Here is a 20,998-nt window from a genome sequence, read left to right on the forward strand (position 1 = left end):
TGATAAACAAAATTAGTAATGAGTCGTAAATGATTTGTCAAAGACTTAGCACAGAGTTATTATAGTTTTGGAAGAGTTGAAGAAGTGGACCTTTCTAAATGAACCAGGTGAATCAGAAGGTACTAAATGTTTTTCTTTTCTTGAAATTGTATTTCAGTTGGCTCTGAAGCCCTGGTAAAGCTAACTAATGTTGTCCATTTGAGTAGTACTCAATTAAGGTAAATTACATGAAGGCGTGTGCTTCTGTATCAGGAGTTCTTAACCCGGGTTTGTTCACCCTGAAGTTGTTGGCAAAATTCTGACTAAACGTTTTTTAGGGAGGTTTCTCAAAAGGATCGATACTCCCCAAATTAAGAATAATTGTTCTATTTGAAAACAACGTAAGTAACTAAAAAATAGCTCCACAGGTTACATTCATTAAAAATTTACTTAATCATCTACTGTATACCATTTTGCTGATGAAAGTATCTGTGACGTTATTGATGAATTTGCTTTTTAAAGCATCCTTCTGTAGAAATAGAGTTTTTAGCTATGTTTTAATGTATATAACATTTTGATAGATCTCTTATTCAGTACAGACCGTTTAGGACTGTTGAATTAAATGTGCATTCTCACATTTTAGAATACTTCCAGTTTTGTTGTTAAATCATTACTATGTATCACCAGATTGTTTATAAGCATTCTTGGTAGAGGCTAAGAGCTAAAGAGTTATTTACGTGAGTTATTTGTATTATCAAAAATAGAATTTTCCTCTTTTTTTGTGTGATCCTTATTGTTTTATGAATACAGATGTGGGTCTGCATCTCTGATGAAGCGAAAAATGTCCAATTTTTTTCATGAGTGAATTGGTAAAATGACTTTAAAGATTAGATAGAAAGCAAGGCATATGTGAATTACTTTGTTGGAAGTACCTGAAGAAAATAAAATTGATATTTATTTGCAAAATAAAATATGCCCAGAGAGGCAGAGCACCAGGTTTTTATTCCTGAGACTTCTGATTTTAATCACAGTAAATAGGAGTTAGCAACCACATCAGAAGTCTGGAACCAAGCTCTGATCCTTTGCATCTTCCCCCAGGAGAATGGTGAGGGAGTTGCAGGATAGCTCTCTGTAGCCCCCAGAGAGTTACTAAATAGTCAGCCTCTGGTTGCTAGTATGCAACCCATGAGGAGGAAGGCCCTGGTGCCTTTCAAAAAGCAGCTCTTCTTTGAAGTCACTAGCCCATGCCTAGTAGAAATAGCAGGATATATGCGTATGTATGTATGTCTGTCTTTGGCGAGCTTGTTGCCTGCGGTACCCTGAATGACTTACCTCCTTACCTTCATGGTTCAACATTTGCTTTAGGTCAGTGTGTTTGGGGATAAGTTAGTAAGCAGTTTTCTCAGATTATATGTCCAGTTCATCCTAATATAGTTTGAAGACCTGTTTCCCAGTATAATCATAGCATTTGCTGAAGTTCACTTGTAGTTGAGTGTAACTCATTTGCAGCTACCAAAAGTTTGAATTTTAAGTAAAAGAATAGCTTTTTCTGAGTAGTATTTTGACGAGTATATATGATTTAAATTTTTCAATTATTTAAAAGCTCAAGTTGTCTTTTAGCATTATTTTTATAAGAAGTGTCAATTAAAGTAACAATTGACAGTTTCAGCCAGGTATGTCAAGATCCCTGAAGGGGGGTTTTATCTCTGAGGGCCAGATGTAGTAGCTTATTCTTAATAATGAGCCCACTGTCTCAGTGATGTATAGTTATGAACTCTACCACATGATGTACTCCCCCCTCTTAGGGAGGCTTCTTATAAAATAAGGGGTGGTAGGTAGTATTTCATCATTTAGCTACATAAACGGAGAGATTAAGAGATTACACTAAGACCAGTCCTGAGCTTAGGCTCCATCCTAGACGTTGGTGACAGTTTGATATTTGTGTTGATGGTGATTTTTTATTTTTAATTTTATTTTGCCTTTTTAGTGAGTTTAGTTTGTAGTCATTTGAACCATGTAATCCATTAGTTGTTCATGGGGATAAGCACTTCATGTAGTGATGGCTTAACTTGATTTAACAGCCACATATTTTCCTCCTAAGAATGGAAGGGGATGTATTAGTCTATCGTGTCACGTATTTTTTCATAATTTACCACAAAGCAATACGGTCTTAAGCTCTAGGCCTTTTTGTTTTTTAGAGTAAAACTCAGTATTACTAATGCTCTTGTTGAATATTTTTAAGAAGTGTATTTAAATCTATTTAAGATTGTTCTTAAATCTTAAGATTGTTCTTATCCAGCCAATACCTTTTCACTTCTGTGATGATACACAAATACTGAATATCTCTTTAGAATTGATCCATAACATATCAGTAAAATAAAGTCTCACTTCAAATTAAGGCCAAATGACTTAGTATAATAGTGTCTCTACATCTTTTCTTGTTAGTGCCGATGAGTCAGTTCCGACTCCAGCGACCCTCTGGACAGCACACAGAGCCCTGCCGTATGCTCCATCCTCTCACCTGCCGGCACGGTATCAGACAGTGCTCCCCTGCTGTTCATAGGGTTTTCCTGGCCAGTTTTATTGGAAGTGGGTGGCCAGGTCCTTCCTAGTCTGTCTAAGTCTGGAAGCTCTGCTGAAGCCTGTCCAGCATGGGTGACCCTGCTGCTATTTGAAATACCGGTGGCATAGCTTTCAGCATCACAGCAACACGTAGCCGCCGCAGCGTGACAACCGACAGACAGATGAGTGGTGTGGTTCCCTGCCCAGGAAACAAACCTGGGCCTTGGTGGTGAGAGCAATGAATCTTAACCACTAGATCACCAGGCTGGCTGCTCTCCGTGCTTGTGGTGATTCATACTTTCAGGAAATTGAGGTTCGGTTTTCTTTTTGTTCACAAATGTAGTAAATTTTTCCTTGCTTGATTAAAGTCAGAGAAAATAAGAAAAACATCAGCTGACTTTGTGACAAAGGAAACGTGATGCCACATCCCAGCAGTGCAGCCCTGCATCCCCTCCAGTTAGGCCCTAAGCGGTCAGGAGCCCAGGAAAGCAGCCTTGGAGTTGGGCTGTTTTCTGTAGGAACTTTTTTTATGTTCCTCCACGAAAAGCTACAATTCTCAGATACCTATGACTAAGTGTATTGGTCTTTTTTTGTGTAAGACTTTTACATTAAATTATTTTAGTCAGCTTAGTTATGTATTGTTCAGAGAAAATTCAATATTTCTTTCTGAAGATGGATTTTACCCTCATTCTTGACTAATACTGTGAGTATTAAATTCCAAGTTCAAAATGATTCTCCTTCATACCTTATTTTGGTTTTTATCGTATTTTTTATTTTTTCCAGCTTTTGTTCTGAGAATTTTCAAAACTACAGAAAAGTTTCAAGAATAACATAATGAGTATTCATTTGCCCATCCCGTAGATTAACACTTTACCGCTTGTTAACATTTTGCCACATTCGTTTTTCCTTTCTCTCTATATATACTCAAATTTTATCTGAACCATTTGAGAATTAGTTATGGACATCATGACACTTTATCCCTAAAGCATTCAGGATGGTATCACCCAAGAATAGAGAGATTCTCCCACATGAACACAATGCAGTCACCACATTCAGAACATTTAACATTACCACAATACTATTCTGTACTATATAATCCATAGTCACATTCCCCAATTGTCCCTATAATGTCCTTTATAGCTGTCTTTTTTTGGATGCAGAATTTAATCGTTACTTTTCGTTGCCATGTCTCTTCATTCTAGAATAGATTTTTTTAATGATATTGACATTTTTGAATAGTCTGGGCCAGTTATTTTGAAGAATGAGCCTCACTTTGGCTTATTCTCACTGTTTCCTCACAGGATAACATCCTGTTTAATAAGTGGGATTGTAATGGCAATATAATGCCCAGATATTGGTGGAATTACTTCTGTCCCCTGGCCGACAATCCATGTAAGCCTGTAGATCACTGATAGGAATACAACATAAGTTATCAAAGTCAATGTCCTGCATAATAACTGCTGGATTCATAAACTCATATTGCTTGGGCAAGCATAGACTCAGAGTATGAGAGCTAGATGAGGATTTGGGTAGGTGGTTAATTGTTTACCCCTCAACTGCTGGGATAGGTGAAGTGACATACTTAAGTCACCTAGCAGCTTAGTGACTATCATTAGGGCTATCAGTCAATCCATGGGCATTAAATACCCTATCTGTACCAGACATTGTGCTGTGCATTGGGATACTAAAATGGATAAGACTGGATCCCTACACTTAAGAGAGTAACAGCCTGTGGCAATGTATGCAGTGTGACCACTGCAACCAGCAGGACTCCAGACTTGGGCTCCAGAGTTGCCTGGATTGACTCTGCTCCTTCTCTTATTTGCTGTATTGGGCTGTAAAATGGAGATAATAGTATCTAACTTGAAAGGTTGTTAGGAAGAGTAAATAAGATTATGAATGTAAACCATTGTAAGTCTTCAGTAATACCTATTTATTATTTTAATCTAGTGTATGTGTACAATGAATCCATGTGATAGATGATACAGCAGCAACCATAGGATATCAGAGTATAGAGGAGGGAATTAATAGGGGAAGTTGCAAGTTTAATTAATGAATATGCTGCCCCATTTTTTTTTCCTTCTCCCTAAAGCCCCCCAGTACACAGTTGTATATTCTAGTTGTGAGTCCTTCCAGTTTGGCTATGTGGGACGCCACCTCAGCATGGCTTGACGAACGGTGCCATGTCCATGCCCAGGATCTAAACTGGTGAAACCCCAGGCCGCCAAAGCGGAGTGTGGGAACTCAACCACTTGGCCACAGGGCCCGCCCCTGTGCTGCCCTTTTAACATTGTTTAAATACAATGACTGAATGCCTATAGAGATAGGTAGAAGAGACTTAGAGAGTAATTCATTTCAATTCTACAAGCATTCATTAAGCACCTTTGTGCCATGCATGTACCAGATGCTCCAGGATGTAGAATAATAAAGCATAAATAATAAAGGGCCTGCCTTAGCAAGAACTTGAGAAAAGGTAAGTTTAGGTTAAATAAGATGAAATAAGTACTTTACATGGCAAAATAAAACTTCATGGAAGTTACCTAGTATTACAGGATAGAAGAATAAATAAGTAGACTTTCAAAGGCTTAGCCAAAAGCCTAGATGATGAAGCCAAATCTACTACCAATGGAAAGTATGATTTGGGGAATAGGAATTAGACTGGAGGGTGGAGGCAGGGTTAGAGGAGATGGTCCTTGACTCTTGAGGTTGAAGTTAGGGGTGGAACCATCTCTCCTACCTCCAAAAGTGAAAAATTACTCAGCCTAGTGGACTTCTGGTCTAGTAATTACTATGGATTTAGGTGGCATATCTTGGCGTTTGGAGTTAGGTATGTGATAGTTTATGTCTCCTTCAGGATTTTTCACTTTGTACCTCTTCACTTCTCTTGAGTATCCTCAAATGTCATCTGTTGATATGATCTCATTATGATCTGAACTCTCTAGTTTTTTTTTTTTGGAAGGTTTTTCGGGCAAGTTTTTTTTTTTTTTTTTTAAGATTGGCCAAGAGCTAACGTCTGTTGCCAATCTTCCTCTTTTTTTTTTTTTTTTTTTTTTTACTCCCCAAAGCCCCAGTACATAGTTGCATATCTTAGTTGTAAGTGCTTCTAGTTCTTCTATGTGGGATGCCGCCACAGCATGGCTTGATGAGCAGTGCGTAGGTCTGCACCAGGATCCAAACTGGCGAACCCCAGGCTGCCAAAGCAGCTCATGGACTTAACCACTACACCAAAGGACTGGCCCCCTGAACTCTTCTGCTCTTGATGCTGTAACCACTTACTGGTCAAATACTTGCCCCCTACTTGTCTGTTAACCCTCTTCCCTGGTCTTTCTGCCCAGGCCATGACCCTTGTATTCCTTCCCAAATTGTCCTGAAATTTTGCTTATGGATAGTTATTCCATTATGTTTGACATATTCTGTTTTGTCAAAAGCCCTACCTAGAAGTTTTTGTAATTTCAAATCAGTAAAATATTTTTAAATTTTGTCAGTTTTATTAAGGTCTTGATTTACTTTTGAATTCATTTAAAACAGAAGAGATGATTATGGATATAATACAACTCTCAAAATTACCAGTACTTTAAGACAAACAGATATCTACCCCTTGGCCCCCACTGCCCTGTCCTGCTTTTTTTAAAAAAATCATAGACTTTTTCCTCCCAATTCTGGGAAATATGAGAGAATGGCCCAGGAGGGACAAATATATGCCACTTCCTATCTTTTTCCATTCTAGTTTTGCATAGTTTTTCTCTTAAATAAACAAAACATTTATTTAAAGTACAAGCATGCCTGTTAGAAAAGATTTAGAAAATTCAGAACAACATATTTAGAAAATTCAGAACAACATAATAAACAATTTTATGTCACTTAAAATTGCTACCTAACATAAACACTGTTAACATTGAGGTGAGTTTTTGTTTTGTTTTTCATAGTTGAGATTACTCTACATAAGCAATTTTATATCCTGCTTTGATTTTTGAAGTTTAACATTGCCATAAGCATTTTTACCTGTCATTAAAGATTATCTGTAAACAATTTATGCCTGCATCTTGTTCTGATTTACGTACGTGATTTATTATAGGACATGTACCTAAAGGTTGAACCTGTAGGTTTCCACATTTCCTACTGTAAATGGTGCTGCCTTGAACATCTTTGTGGTGGAACTTTCTCTGAATGTTTGGGTATTTCCATAGGATAGAATGTTATTAGCTGTTTTTAAAATTATTTGTTTATATCCTTTATATTTTTATGGTGTCTTAATGCTTTTATATTGGTTTTTATGATTGCTTTACTTGGTTGAGATCTTAATCTTTTGCTGTTTCTTACATATCTTCCTGAGTTTCTTGCCCTAAATTCAGCTCATGTTATACAAGTTTTTCTCAAACTGGTGTGCCTAGAACTAATTGATCTTTTGTTCTTTCCCCTTTCCTCACTGTCCAGCTGACCAGGCGAGAAACTGAACTCTTACCTTTTCATCTTCGATCTTCCCTTATCCTCTTCTGCTATATCTAGTCAACCACTCAGTCCTTTTTCCTAAATGTTTTTTATACTCATTCACTTTGCTTTATCCCTACTACTGCTGTCTTGTTCAAGTTACTGTTACCTCTTACCTGCTGGTATGTTCGATAGCTTGCCTTCTGGTCTTCCTCCCTCTCTTTCAGCCTGTTCGCCACACTGCAGTGAAAATTATGGTTCCAGAAAGCAATCCTATAATGTGATGTTACTCCTGAGTTAGAACATTTCAATGTTACTCTGCTGCCTTCAGGTTCAAGGCCTTAATGTGATTTAAAAGGCCTTTGTTGAGTCACCTCTTCAGTTTCACCTCTGCTCACCTCTCAACCTGATCGTTTATCACTTCTCTCCTTAGATAGTGGAAACCTTAGATATCATATATCAGATACAGTAAGCTACAATATCTCTTGTCTTCTGGCCTTTGCATATGCTGTTCCCTTTACCTCAGACACATTTGGCCATCATTTCCCTCCACCGACCTCCCCAAATGGACATATACACCTGACAATCTTGACGTCTTTCCCACTGGATTGTGAGGTCTCAGTTTAGATAGTACCTCCTGCCTTCTCTGGGAAGCGTTCCTTGACATGCCTCTCAACTGATTAGGTGCTCTTCACTTAAACACCCACTTTTATTTATTTACTTACTTTTAAAGATTGGCACCTGAGCTAACAACTGTTGCCAATCTTCTTTTTTTTTTTTCTGCTTTTTCTCCCCAAATCCCCCCAGTACCTAGTTGTATACTTTAGTTGTGCGTCCTTCTAGTTGTGGTGTGTGGGACTCTGCCTCAACATGACCCAATGAGCAGTTCCATGTCCGCACCCTGGATCTGAACCTGCAAAACCCTGGGCCGCAGAAGCAGAACGCGTGAACTTAACCACTTGGCCACGGGGCTGGCCCCTAAACGCCCACTTTTAACACATTATTTTCTTCTAGCCATTTTGCTCTGTGTATATTTACACATATTGTTAGATAATGATCATCTACTTTTTATCAGTGTTTCCCAAACAGTTTTCTAAGGAGGTCAAGTGTTCATGAGATAATATCTCCTATATGAAAAAAAGATTCCTTGGTCAAGTTTGGAAAACAGTGCACACTGCAGCTTCTCAGAGATTCATAATATAAATTACCATTTTGAAGGCACTGAGAAGTTCTACTTGGTGTTCTTCTAGGTGCTGAGTATAAGTGGCGGTGAACAAAACTGGTGTGGAGCTTACTAAATCCTATGGACATTTTTTGACCTTATCTCCCTCTACTTACCCTATGTGGTACTGGTCATCACTTCTTCCTTCCTAAAACTGCTCCTTCATCGTTTGTGACACTATATTCTTTTGATTCTCCTGATCCTCTTTGATTATTCCTTCATCTTCTTCATGGTTTCCTTTTCTTCTGTCTACTACTGAAATATTGGTATTTCTTGGGGTTCTGTCTTAGCCCACTGCTCTTTTCACACTTCATCTTCTCCAGATAATTTCATCTACACTGGTAGTTTCCAACAGTCACATTTGCTGCTGACTAATTGTTTTAATTAGCCCTCAAAGGACAATAGAAATGTTTCAAGTACAAGGGGCAGTCTCAGATAGGACCTAAAGTAAATCTGAGCCTCCTAGGGGGAAGAAAACTGGAAAGCTACCAACTTCCACTAGTAGATAACTGAGCTAAAAACTTGGAGGTCACTCTCGACTCTCCCTCCCACATTTACCAAATTCTGCCAGTTTCAAATCCTAAATGCTTATATCCACTCCCTCCCCTCCAGCATCCAGGCCACTCGCCTGTTTCATCATCACTTGTTTGAACTGGTTGAAATTATCTCCTTTTGCATGCAGTTTGCTGCTCAGTTTCATCCTTTAGGCAATCACCATGGTGTGTTGAAAAGTGCAGGTCTATCACACTGTCCTCTTGCTTGATACCCTTCAATGGTTTCCTGTGAGACTCCTTAACAAAGCTTCGCAGCTGCCTCATCTGCCTTCCTTGCTTTTCTCCATGATTAGAACGTTATTCTCCATTGTCCTTAAACTGTCATGGCCCTTGTCTATTTCATTCTGGTTTTCTCGGATGTGATTGTCTACACTACTTCCTTTTCTTGCAGTACTCTTTCCTTGCTTCCTAACTTGCGTATATCTCTTTCATTGCAGTTACACATAAGCAGATGATTGTAACGAGTTTTCTTCCTATCTAGGCTGTGAACTCCTTGAGATCAGGGAGTGTGTCTTGGTTTTTGTGGTCCCAGCACCTCTGGTGCCTAGTAGGTGGTCTGTAAATATTTGTTGAATGACTGAGATCTTGTACAGATTCATTCCCAGCTATAGTCCCTCAATGTCTGTGTCCCCCAAACCCCACCCGACCTCTGTCTGTCTCAGATTCCTCAGCTGCAAGTTCTCCTACTGAGGGGGGTTTCAGGTACCTAAATTCTGCAAGTTGGGAAGGACATTTTTTTAAATGATGAAGATGCATTATCACAATATTAAAAATGATGTATCATTTTTAAAGTATGGAGAGACCCAAACACTGTTAATATTTTCCACATCAGACTATCGAATAGACTTTAAAACTTAAGTATGACATTGTATTATGTGTTGATTAGACTTGTTTTTCTGTTATACAAACTTGTCAGCAGAAACTGAGTTAATATTATAGGTCATTTGCTTTCCCATCATTTTTTTTTTTTTTTAAAGATTTTATTTTTTCCTTTTTCTCCCCAAAGCCCCCGGTACATAGTTGTGTATTCTTCGTTGTGGGTTCTTCTAGTTGTGGCATGTGGGACGCTGCCTCAGCGTGGTCTGACGAGCAGTGCCATGTCCGCGCCCAGGATTCGAACTAACGAAACACTGGGCCGCCTGCAGCAGAGTGCGCGAACTTAACCACTCGGCCAGGGGGCCAGCCCCGCTTTCCCATCATTTTAATGTTGCCCCTAGAAATATGAAATTCAACAACTGAAGTAATTCTTAAGACATCTCTAGCAGCAGTATAAACTTAATTTGGTATTTTCTGTCTTGCGTATATCAAATCCTGAATCTCTTACATGCTACTGTGGGGACTGTTCTACTTTGGAGCATGTTAGTGTCTGTTAATGATGCTTTCACGTGCGTCCTTTATGTTTTGGGGTTAGCACAGTAGCCTCCTGACTGTTAACTTTTCTTAGTTTTGCCACCTTTTAATCTATCTGCTACACCTTTGCCAGAATGATCTTTCTTAAAAGTTTCATGTGATCATGTGAGTCTTACTTGACATTCTTTAGTGGCTCCCCGTTGCCTTCAGAATTAAATATAGACTCCTTAGCGTGGAAGTTAGTCCTGTGTGCCCCTAGCTCATCTCTCAATACTCCGAAAGCGTGGCCCATTCTTAGTTGTACTGAACTATAGGAGTCCTGTAATGCCTCCTGTTCTCAGGTCTTGCAGCCTTTGTGCAGGCTGCTGCCTTAACTTCCGCTGTCCCTTCTCCCACCCCTCACCTCATCCTAACATCCTTTCACCCTTCCTCCTGGAAGTCTGGTATTCCCATCCCCACCCTGGACTCTGTGTGTTCCCATTGCACACTGTGCTTATGTAATGTATTTATTTGCTTCCTTGTCTGTCCCTGTCACCTTGAGGACAGGGACAGTGGGTGTCCAGATGTTTGATGTAGTGCCCAATACATGTATGTTCTCAATAAATGTTTATTGACACTTGCTATCATTGTTAGTAATTCTGTAATGCACCGTTAACTTTTTTAAAATCTGTTTTTATAGCCTCAAGGAATAGGTTCTCCTAGTGTTTATCATGCGGTTATCGTCATCTTTTTGGAGTTTTTTGCTTGGGGATTATTGACAGCACCCACCTTGGTGGTAAGTAGTCTTTTAATTTATTTATCACTGATTTTAAAGTCTCTTTTTCTTCAGTTTTGGGGGAAAGGACGACGGCCCTTTTACTTTTCCAGGGTTAGTTCTCCCACCAATATTGTCAACCCTTTGGTACTGTATTTTACCATTTCAGTTTTCTTTTCCAACCTTTACTTCTCTTTGTTTGGGAGGGCTTGGACAGGTGTGATTCTTTGGGTGAACACTGGACATGTTTATGCAGGGGCTTAATCCCCGCTCTGTTTGGGTAAGGCAGAAAGGATTCTTGGACTGGCAAGCTTAGGAAAGATGATATGTGTGACCTGAATCACTCAGCGTTATTACTTTGAGATTCATTCATGCAGCTGCATTTTCCACATACAAGTTTCTTTTAGTTTAGGCCAAGGATCTGAAGGTAACCTTCTAGAAAGGTGATTCTTTTCAAAGCCCTGAGCTGATTTTACCCAAATATGCCCAGGTTTGGAAGCTTAGAAAAGACCTCCCTGCCATACCAAACAGCTCAGGTGATAGCTGCTTTTCTCCTCTGGGTGTAGATGAGGGGAATGGATGGAGGAAAGAGTAGTTAGGGTAGAAGCCTGTAATACCTTGGAAGGTGTAATCAGAATAAAGGTGCAGCTTACCAAATCCCAGAAGGATAGAATTTTAAAGAGATATACTTCCTTATATTTTCATGAACTTGTTCATTGTTATACTAAAAGGGTTTTTATAAAAAGTTGTTTATAGATAAATTGAATGATCATATAAGTAGATTGAACTAGTCTTAAGAAAATGTATGTTCCCTATTTCTTAGCATATGGCTACATAATCATTATTGTATCTCCATAAAATACGGATGTCTAACAGTTATTTTGAGTATGTAGGACATATTCATGAGTACCGCTAAAACAAGATTCAGAAGAAAGGAAAATCTCAAATAAGTACAATTCCGTTTGTAATAAACTATGCATTGCAAGTTAGAATAGTTCCCTGAATAATAAAAGTTCCCTGACATAGAGTTATAAGAATGCTGATTTGAGTATGTTTTGATTGAGATCCTTTCCCTTTTAAGAAGAATACGTACGGCTCATTTGCCTGTAGTGAGTCATCAGTTTTACATAAATGGATTTTCCAAATAATTGAAAAGTGGACTTTTTAAATATATGATCTTTTTTTAGTTTAATAATTTCTGATGGGAATCTTTCAAAAATTAATTTACATATTTCCTGCCTTCGTAATCCATTTATACTGATCAGATGGTGCAAGTTCATTATGACATTTGTAACTTCATTCTATTGTAATAACTTGATATTAAGGGCTACTGAGGTGCTTTAATAACCTTCTGGTCTCACACCTTTCTGTTAGCTCTCCTAATGTTCCAGTGTGCTTGTTTATAATCCACTACCCATTCAACGTATAAATCTGTCTGGTGGATCATTAGTCATGGTTTAAGGTAGTAAACAGTCCATATATATTTATATTATGATGGGTCCAGGCACAGTCCTGAGCACTTTAAATACATCACCACTTTTAATCCTCAAAACCACCTTTTGAGTGAGGTGTTAGCCTTATAACACAGACAAGAAAATTAAGGTTTAGAAAAGTTAAGCAACTTGCTTGCTACTATGATGTTAAAATGCAGCGTTGGTATTTGAACCTGGGTTTGCTTTGTTTCAGTGCCCAGTCTCGGGTAATGCTGGTAGTAAGGGGTTCATACCCGTGTTTTAGGTAGTTGAGATTATTGGCAGCCCAGTCACTAGCTAAATAGATTAAAATGTTGGGTAAACTGTTAGCAAGCCATCAAAAGAGCTTTTTATGATGTTTCCATAATTTCTCATCAGGTTTTGAAGTGTATATAACTATTTTTCAAAATTTACTTCTGGTTTAAATTTTTCACATGTCAATTTTTGGCTAACTTTGGTATCTTTTTTCTAATGGGACAAAGGGAGACTGTCTTCTTTAAGAAAAGGAAGAAGTCCAGTTGTTTAGACATAAAGCCTTGTTTATTAGTTCATTTTTCAAAGTTATGGGAAAACTAGCTTTGTACTTAGTATATTCTTAATTATTTTTGTTAATTACAAAATGGACAGTACCTTTGGTTTTTCTTTTTTTCTTTTCTTTTACTTTTTAAAATCTTGAATTCTGGTCAGGAAAATCAAAGGTGCTAATTTGGGGGCACTTGATGAGGTTTTTTTTTTTTTGGCCAGCATGACTATGTTTTTTGGAATAATTGCTATGACATTATTGCCAACTATTTGATTTATGGCGAGACTTTTCTTCCCATGGTTGTTATAACAGTTACTCTTAATTCGCATGTTTGTTCTGTGTGCTGGAATTTTATTATGGCAAAATGATGAGTTGTGGTTACTAGGGAGAGTTGTCCATATTATTATCGTGGTCATCATTTTCTACCTTTTTCAATTTTAACTTGATTATATTTTTTAAATCAAACATCCTTTCAGAAAAAAAAAGTTTAAATATTGAGGAATATTAAGCTCAGAGTTTTATTTTTCTAGTTCTTTGCTCATCTGTAATGTATACATGTTTTTAAATAAGTGCAATTTTATCAAAAACCTCCCAAAAAATAAAAGTCCAAGACCAGATGGCTTCCCTGGTGAATTCTACCAAACATTCAAAGAAGACTTAATACCTACCCTCAAACTCTTCCAAAAAATTGAAGAGGAGGGGAGGCTTCCTAACTCATTCTATGAATCCAACATTATCGTGATACCAAAACCAGACAAGGACAACACAAAAAAAGAAAATTACAGGCCAATGTCACTGATGAACGTCGATACAAAAATCCTCAACAAAATACTAGCAAATCGAATACAACTATACATTAAAAACATCATACATCAGGATCAAGTGGGCTTCATTCCAGGGATGCAGGGATGGCTCAACATTTGCAAATCTATCAACGTGATACACCACATTAACAAAATGAAGAATAAAAATCACATGATAATCTCAATAGATGCAGAGAGAGCATTTGACAAGATACAGCATCCGTTTATGATAAGAACTCTAAATAAAATGGGTATAGAAGGAAAATACCTCAACATAATAAAGGCCATATGTGACAAACCCACAGCAAATATCATTCTCAACAGAGAAAAACTGAAAGCTATCCTTCTGAGAACAGGAATGAGACAAGGATGCCCACGGTCACCACTCTTATTTAACATAGTATTGGAAGTCCTAGCCAGAGCAATCAGGCAAGCAAAAGAAATAAAAGGATCCATATTGGAAAAAAAGAAGTGAAACTGTCACTCTTTGTAGACGACATGATTTTATATATATAAAACCCTAAAGTATCCACTGAAAAACTTTTAGAAATAATAAAAGAATACAGTCAAGTCGCAGGATACAGAATCAACACACAAAAATCAGTTACGTTTCTATACACTAACAACAATAATAACAAATAGCAGAAGGAGAAATTCAGAATACAACCCCATTTATAATCTCAACAAAAAGGATAAAATACCTAGGAATAAACTTAACCAAAGAGGTGAAAGGTCTGTACACCAAAAACTATAAAACATTGTTGAAAGAAATCGAAGAAGACACAAAGAAATGGAAAGATATTCCATGCTCTTGGATTGGAAGAATTAACATAGTTAAAATGTCCATACTTCCTAAAGCAATCTATAGAATCAACACAATCCCTGTGAAAGTTCCAACATTTTTCACAGAAATAGAAAAAAGAATCCTAAAATTTATATGGAACAACAAAGGACCCCAAATAGCCAAAGGATTCTTGAGAAAAGAGAAAAAAGCTGGAGGTATCAAACTCCCTGATTTCAAAATATACTACAAAGTCATAGTAACCCAAACAGCATGGTACTGGCACAAAAACAGACACACAGATCAGTGGAACAGAATCAAGAGCCCAAAAATAAACCCACACATTTATGGACAGCTAATACTTGACAAGGGAGCCGAAAGCATACACTAGAGAAAGGAGAGTCTCTTCAATAAATGGTGTGGGGAAAACTGGACAGCCACATGCAAAAGAATGAAAGTAGACCATTACCTTACACCATGCACAAAAATCAACTCAAAATGGATTAAAGACTTGAATGTAAGACCCGAAACCATGAAACTTCTAGAAGAAAACATAGGCAGTACACTCTTTGACATCAATCTTAGCAGCATATTTTCAAGTACCATGTCTGACCAGGCTGGCAAAACAAAAGAAAAAAGTGATCAAATGGGACTACATCAAACTAAAAAGCTTCTGCACAGCAAAGGAAACCAACAAAACAAAAAGACAACCTACTAATTGGGAGAAGATATATGCAAACCATATATCAAATAAGGGATTAATACCCAAAATATACAAAGAACTCATACGTCTCAACAACAAAAAAGCCAACAACCCAATTAAAAAATGGGCAAAAGATCTGAACAGAGATTTCTCCAAAGAAGATACACAGGTGGTCAACAGGCAAGTGAAAAGATGCTCAACATCATTAACTATCAGGGAAATGCAAATCAAAACTGCAATGAGAAATGACCTCACTCCGGTCACAATGGCTATAATTAATAAGACAGGAAACAAGTATTGGAGAGGATGTGGAGAGAAGGGAACCTTTGTACACTGCTGGTGGGAGTGCAAACTGGTGCAGCCACCATGGAAAGCAGAATGGAGTTTCCTTAAGAAATTAAGAATAGGTCTACTATGATCCAGCCATCCCACTGCTGGGTATTTATCCAAAGAACTTGAAAACACAAATGCATAAAGATACATGTACCCCTATGCTCATTGCAGCATTATACACAACAGCCAAGACTTAGAAGCAACCTAGGTGCCCATCAAGGGACGAATGAATACAGAAGATGTGGTGTTTATACACAATGCAAGACTACTCAGCCATAAGAAATGATGAAATCCAGCCATGTGTGAGAACATGGATGGTCCTTGAGGGTATTACGTGAAGTGAAATAAGTCAGAGGGAGAAAGTCAAATACTGTAGGATCTCACTCATAAGTAGAAGATAAAAACAATGACAAACAAACACATAGCAATGGAGATTGTATTCGTGGTTACCATAGGGGAAGCGGGGAGGGGAGAAGGCAAAAGGGGTGATTAGGCTCACGTGTGAGGTGATGGACTATAATTAGTTTTTGGGTGGTGGACATGATGTAATCTACACAGAATTCAAAATATATTACCATGTGCGTCTGGAAGCTATATAATGTTATAATCCAATGTTACTGCAGTAAAATTAAAAAAATAAATAAGTGCGGTTTTTGTCTTCTACCTTTTTCTCTTGTGTGATGGGGAAAACCATGGGGTGGAGGGAAGAGACCTAGGCCTTACAAGGATTGTGGAGATTAGATTGTATCTAAATGCTGAGATTAGTTATGTTCTAGATCCTTTCAGGTGCTTTGGCCTTTGGGCATTGGAACAGCAAGAATCTTTGAAATCACACTGTAGAAAATTGTGCATGGCAGCACATGTGTAAATGTGTATATATGCCTTCCTCTCTCTCTGTGTAATATAGATTGCTTTTTTTGTAATTAGAGGCACACTGTGTGCCTGTTGTAAAGCATGAAGCGATATAGGAATGTGTAGGGACCCGGAGGTTCCCCTTCATCCTGCCCGCCCCTCCAGGCAGCAGTCCGCAGTTTGATAAGCAGGCTTGGCGCTTGGCTTCAGGATGGGCTTTACTTCCGCATTAGGACAGATTAGCCAACCAGAGATGAACATTTTCAGCAATAAAAATGTGCTGTTCATTTAATTCAGTGAGTTTTAACCAGAGGTAAATAGTGATACCTGGGAGTTTTTTCAAAATACCTAGGCCTTTGAACGTCTTGCTGAAATCAGAATCTTCAAGGGTGAGGCTCAGGCATGTGTATTTTTTAGAGATTCTCTTATATAGCTAGTATATATCACCAATTAAGAACCAGATTATCAATTCAGTGTGGGCTTTTTAAAAAGATTTTGTTCATTTTGAGATTTCTTGCTTACAAATTTTTGTTGTTGATTTTGATGGCAGTCTTCTTTTCTTTCTTTTAGATTCCTGTAGTCCCTCACTATAAAGTTTCAACATTTCAGATATTCTTTGAATTAATCCATTTAACAAATAACCAATCTTAAGACATACTAATTATAATAAATGTTTGGTTTTGGATTAATAATAGCCTTAGTTTTAAAAATTAATGTGATGTTAAAAAGTTATTAATTTCACATGGTTGCGATTATCTTTGCATTTTAAGCTCAGAAAGCTTAGAACACTGTGTACTCTAAAAACACAGTCAAACAACAAAGGCTGTGTTCTATGTGGAGGACCTTCCCAGGGGAGGATGGTAAAGTCTCCGCCAACAAGGGGGTTTAAGTTAACTACAAAGAAGAATTTTATATGACGAACATTTTTAAGGACTGAAGTCTAACACTTTGTGAAGTTATGACTATATGGTTGCTTCATAGTGGGTATTCAATCAGTGATTATTGATTGACTGAATAATATTTTAGTTAGATAAAGAAAATTAACGACACTAGGTCCAAGGATCTATAATTCTAAGAAGTGGCCTCACTTGATAGAAAATGTTTTGGTGTTTTCATTCTAGAAATACTAAGCCAAGCTTTGATGGTTCGTGTTATGGAGCAGGACCGTACACTCAGATCCTCCAGCATCTCTTCTGTGTAAATGGCTTAGCATCCTTTGCCACAGTGGTAGTCCCAAGGCATTTAATATTTTAAGAACTATTTACTCAAAATTTTTAAAGTTCTTAAAATTTTTAAGATCCATAAAATTTCTTGGAAAATGTTACATTTTTTCCTGTTCAGCTCTAAAGTCCACTGCTAAAGGATTCTTACAGATCAAAAATCTGTACAACATTTGTATCACTTGTTATATTTGTCTCTGTGTTAAAATTTTGTTAAACTGGAGCTGGCCCCGTGGCCAAGCGGTTAAGTTCGCATGCTCCGCTGCCGGCGGCCCAGTGTTTCGTTGGTTCGAATCCTGGGTGCGGACATGGCACTGCTCATGAAACCACGCTGAGGCAGCATCCCACATGCCACAACTAGAAGGACCCACAACGAAGAATATACAACTATGTACCGGAGGGCTTTGGGGAGAAAAAGGAAAAAATAAAATCTTTAAAAAAAAGAATTTTGTTAAGCTCCCACGTTTGATTTTTTATCTTAATTTAACTGTACTCCTTCAGAGGGTTATGAAAGTTTTTATTTTGTAACATTAGCTTAATTTAATTTGCATAATTGTCATGTTGTAGTAAGTCATTTTGAAAGCAGAATTTATTAGTTAATTATGAACATTTAGTGAACATTTTCTACATGAAGGTGCTCTATGAGGCACTAATAGAGGTAAAGATATGTTGAATGCAGAGTAGAGTAGGTACAATGCCTGTCCTTAAGAACTTTGAAAGAGTTAAAAAGAAATATTTATTAATACATGAAAAGCTGAAAAATACAAGAGCTCAGTACTGTAATATAAGCAATGTCACCAAGCTGTCTGTGACTGCCGAGTGAGTGCTATAATCACCTACGATATGGCCCTTAGGGAGAAATTGATTGCTTTGGACAGAGAAGTTTGGTAGCAGAGCAGCAATTTGGAAGGTTTGGGGTTCGGCTAGATAGAAGAGATAGGGGAACCAACGTTCAAAATGGACAGGTTGTCGTGTATCAAAGTGTGAATGCTGGGAAGCGTAGGAATATTTCTAAAACAGAAGAGACCAGATTAACTGGAATGGAAGATAGCTTAGCACAGTGAATGATTAGTAATAAGATCTAGCTTTACATAAAGCTTCTTGTAGGCATTAATTATGTCCTTCATTCTTTGTAACACCAAACCCATTCTTTGTCTTTAGAAAGTTTTAGCCTGTAGTAATTATTGGAAGAAAAGTAGATTTGAGTTGATGCAAAAGGTGGGGAAATCTCTTTAGGAAGAAAAACTACACTGAGTGTACTTTCTGACATCTTGGAAGAACAACCTTTAGAAGGATTAGAATGCCCCTTTCCGTTACTCTTCTTCTGCCCATAGCTAGAAATTTAACACAAATTAACTCATATGTAAAAATAAAGAAAATTAGAAATGTTTAGTAGAAGAAAATCATTAACCTGGGAAAAATCACCTATTTACCGTAGTCATACAGTATTTCGTTTATGTCAGCGATTCTCAACTGAGGACAATTTTGACTCGCCAGGAGGGGGCATTTGGCAATGTCTAGTGACATTTTTGATTGTCACAACTTTGGGGGGCTGGGGCAGAGAAGATGCTAGTGGCATCTAATAGGGAGAGGTTTAGCAGGGATGTCACTAAACGTCCTATAATGCACAAGTCAGCCGTCCACAACAAATACAGTCATGCGTTACTTAATAACGGGGAAATGCATTGTTAGGCAATTTTGTTATTATGCAAACGTCATAGAGCAAAACCTAGATGATACAGCCACTACACAGCTAGGCCATATGGTGTTAATCTTATGGGCCCACTGTCATATATGCGGTCCATCATTGACCAAAAGGTGGTTATGCAGTGCATGACTGTAACCATCTACTCTAAAATGTCAATAGCACTGAGTTTGAGCAACTGTTATTATTCATCATAAAGACTGACAAATCTAAAGTAGGAGTCTACAGATTCTTCTGCAAAGGACCAGATGTTAAATATTTTCAGCTTTTTCTAGCTTTGCAAGCTATACAGTCTCTGTCACAAGTACTGTACTCAACAAAACAGTCATAGATTGCATGTACATAAATGCGCTTGGCTGTGTTTCAGTAAACCTTCATTACGTAAAACGAGTGCGACTAGCAGGATTTGCTCTGGCCATAGCTTGCCAGTTCTTGTACTGAAGGAGAAGATTTCACTCCTAATTTTTGTTAAATTTCTAGTGATTGGCAGAAGAAGAGTAACTGAAAGAGGCTTCTGAGCCTTGTCAAGATTTTTCTTGCAGGATGTCAGAAAGTACACTCAGCATAGTTTTTCTTCCTAAAGAGATTTCCCCACCTTTCTTAGTCCCCTCATTGCCATTGTCTACTGTTTTTACTGAGACAGTGTGGTATAGTGGAAGAGGCATTGGCTTTTAAGTCACGCAAGAACTCAGTTGCCTCATCTGTACGCTGGTAATATTATCTAATTCATAGTGTTGCTAGGATTAAATAGGATCTATAAAGCCTTTGACACATAGGCTGTAAAAATGGTGGCTGCTGCTTTTTATTTTTTAGTTACCTTTCCCTCCCATTGCCTTTTCAACCGGTGGGTTCCCAGTAGTTCAGTTGTTGCCCAGTGAACAAACTGATGCCATGTAGTTTGAGACCAGGCCTTGGAAAGGATAGAATAACTTGTTACACATTTTCATAGGTTGGGATTTTTTTTCTCGTAATCTTTCTAGATCCACTTTTTGGCATTTAAAATTTCCCTGTATATTCTGCCGGTCTCCTATCTTAAATAACATACCTATTTGTAAAGGAGTTATAAGCCAGTCAGTTATGTATTGGAAGCAGGATAACATTGTGATTAAAAGCGTGAACTTTCAAGCCTTACCCTGTGTTCAGTTTCTGTTTTGCCACTTACTGACTGTAATCTCTATTTAACCTTTGTGTGTATCAGTTTTCTAATAGGGTTGTTATCAGGAATTAAATGAGATAATATATGTAAAGTACCCAATTTAGTGCCTCGTGACATAGTAAATGCTATATAAATGTTTGATATTATTATTTACTCACTCATAAGCATAGTGTCATACAATTCTGAAAATTTATATGAAATAAAATCAGATTGTATTATGAAGGGATGTTTTAAAATGTATATGTAGAAGTTTTACTAAGACTAAAATGTAGAGTTTTATTTTGAGGTTTTTATTATTTTTATTTTTTAGGTATTACATGAAACCTTCCCTAAACATACATTTCTGATGAATGGCCTAATTCAAGGAGTAAAGGTAGGATCAATCATATATATACATATAAAAATATATACGCACACATATGTATATACACGCATACGTATACACACACACACACACACACACCCCTACGTATCTATAATTCTGCCAATATATTAAGTTAGTTAGCTGACTAATCCACTAAGTGTTAATTTTCACGATTAGAGTGTATCTTGTTTTGGTGGTTTTCTCAGTGCTGTCGAGTCAGTTCCAACTCCTGGTGAC

At 37.6% G+C, this 20,998-nt stretch overlaps 1 protein-coding gene across 1 annotated transcript in view; it reads left to right on the forward strand.

Moving 5' to 3' along the window:
• Positions 1 to 20,998, forward strand: part of MFSD14A (major facilitator superfamily domain containing 14A) — a 41,455-nt gene that overhangs the window by 2,770 nt on the left and 17,687 nt on the right. Inside the window, exons 2-3 of the mRNA XM_014851504.3 lie at positions 10,775 to 10,870; positions 20,708 to 20,770. Coding sequence (XP_014706990.1) covers positions 10,775 to 10,870; positions 20,708 to 20,770 — 159 coding nt within the window. The remainder of the gene's footprint in view (positions 1 to 10,774; positions 10,871 to 20,707; positions 20,771 to 20,998) is intronic.

Source organism: Equus asinus, chromosome 16 (genome assembly GCF_041296235.1).
Source record: "Equus asinus isolate D_3611 breed Donkey chromosome 16, EquAss-T2T_v2, whole genome shotgun sequence".
NCBI lineage: Eukaryota > Metazoa > Chordata > Mammalia > Perissodactyla > Equidae > Equus > Equus asinus.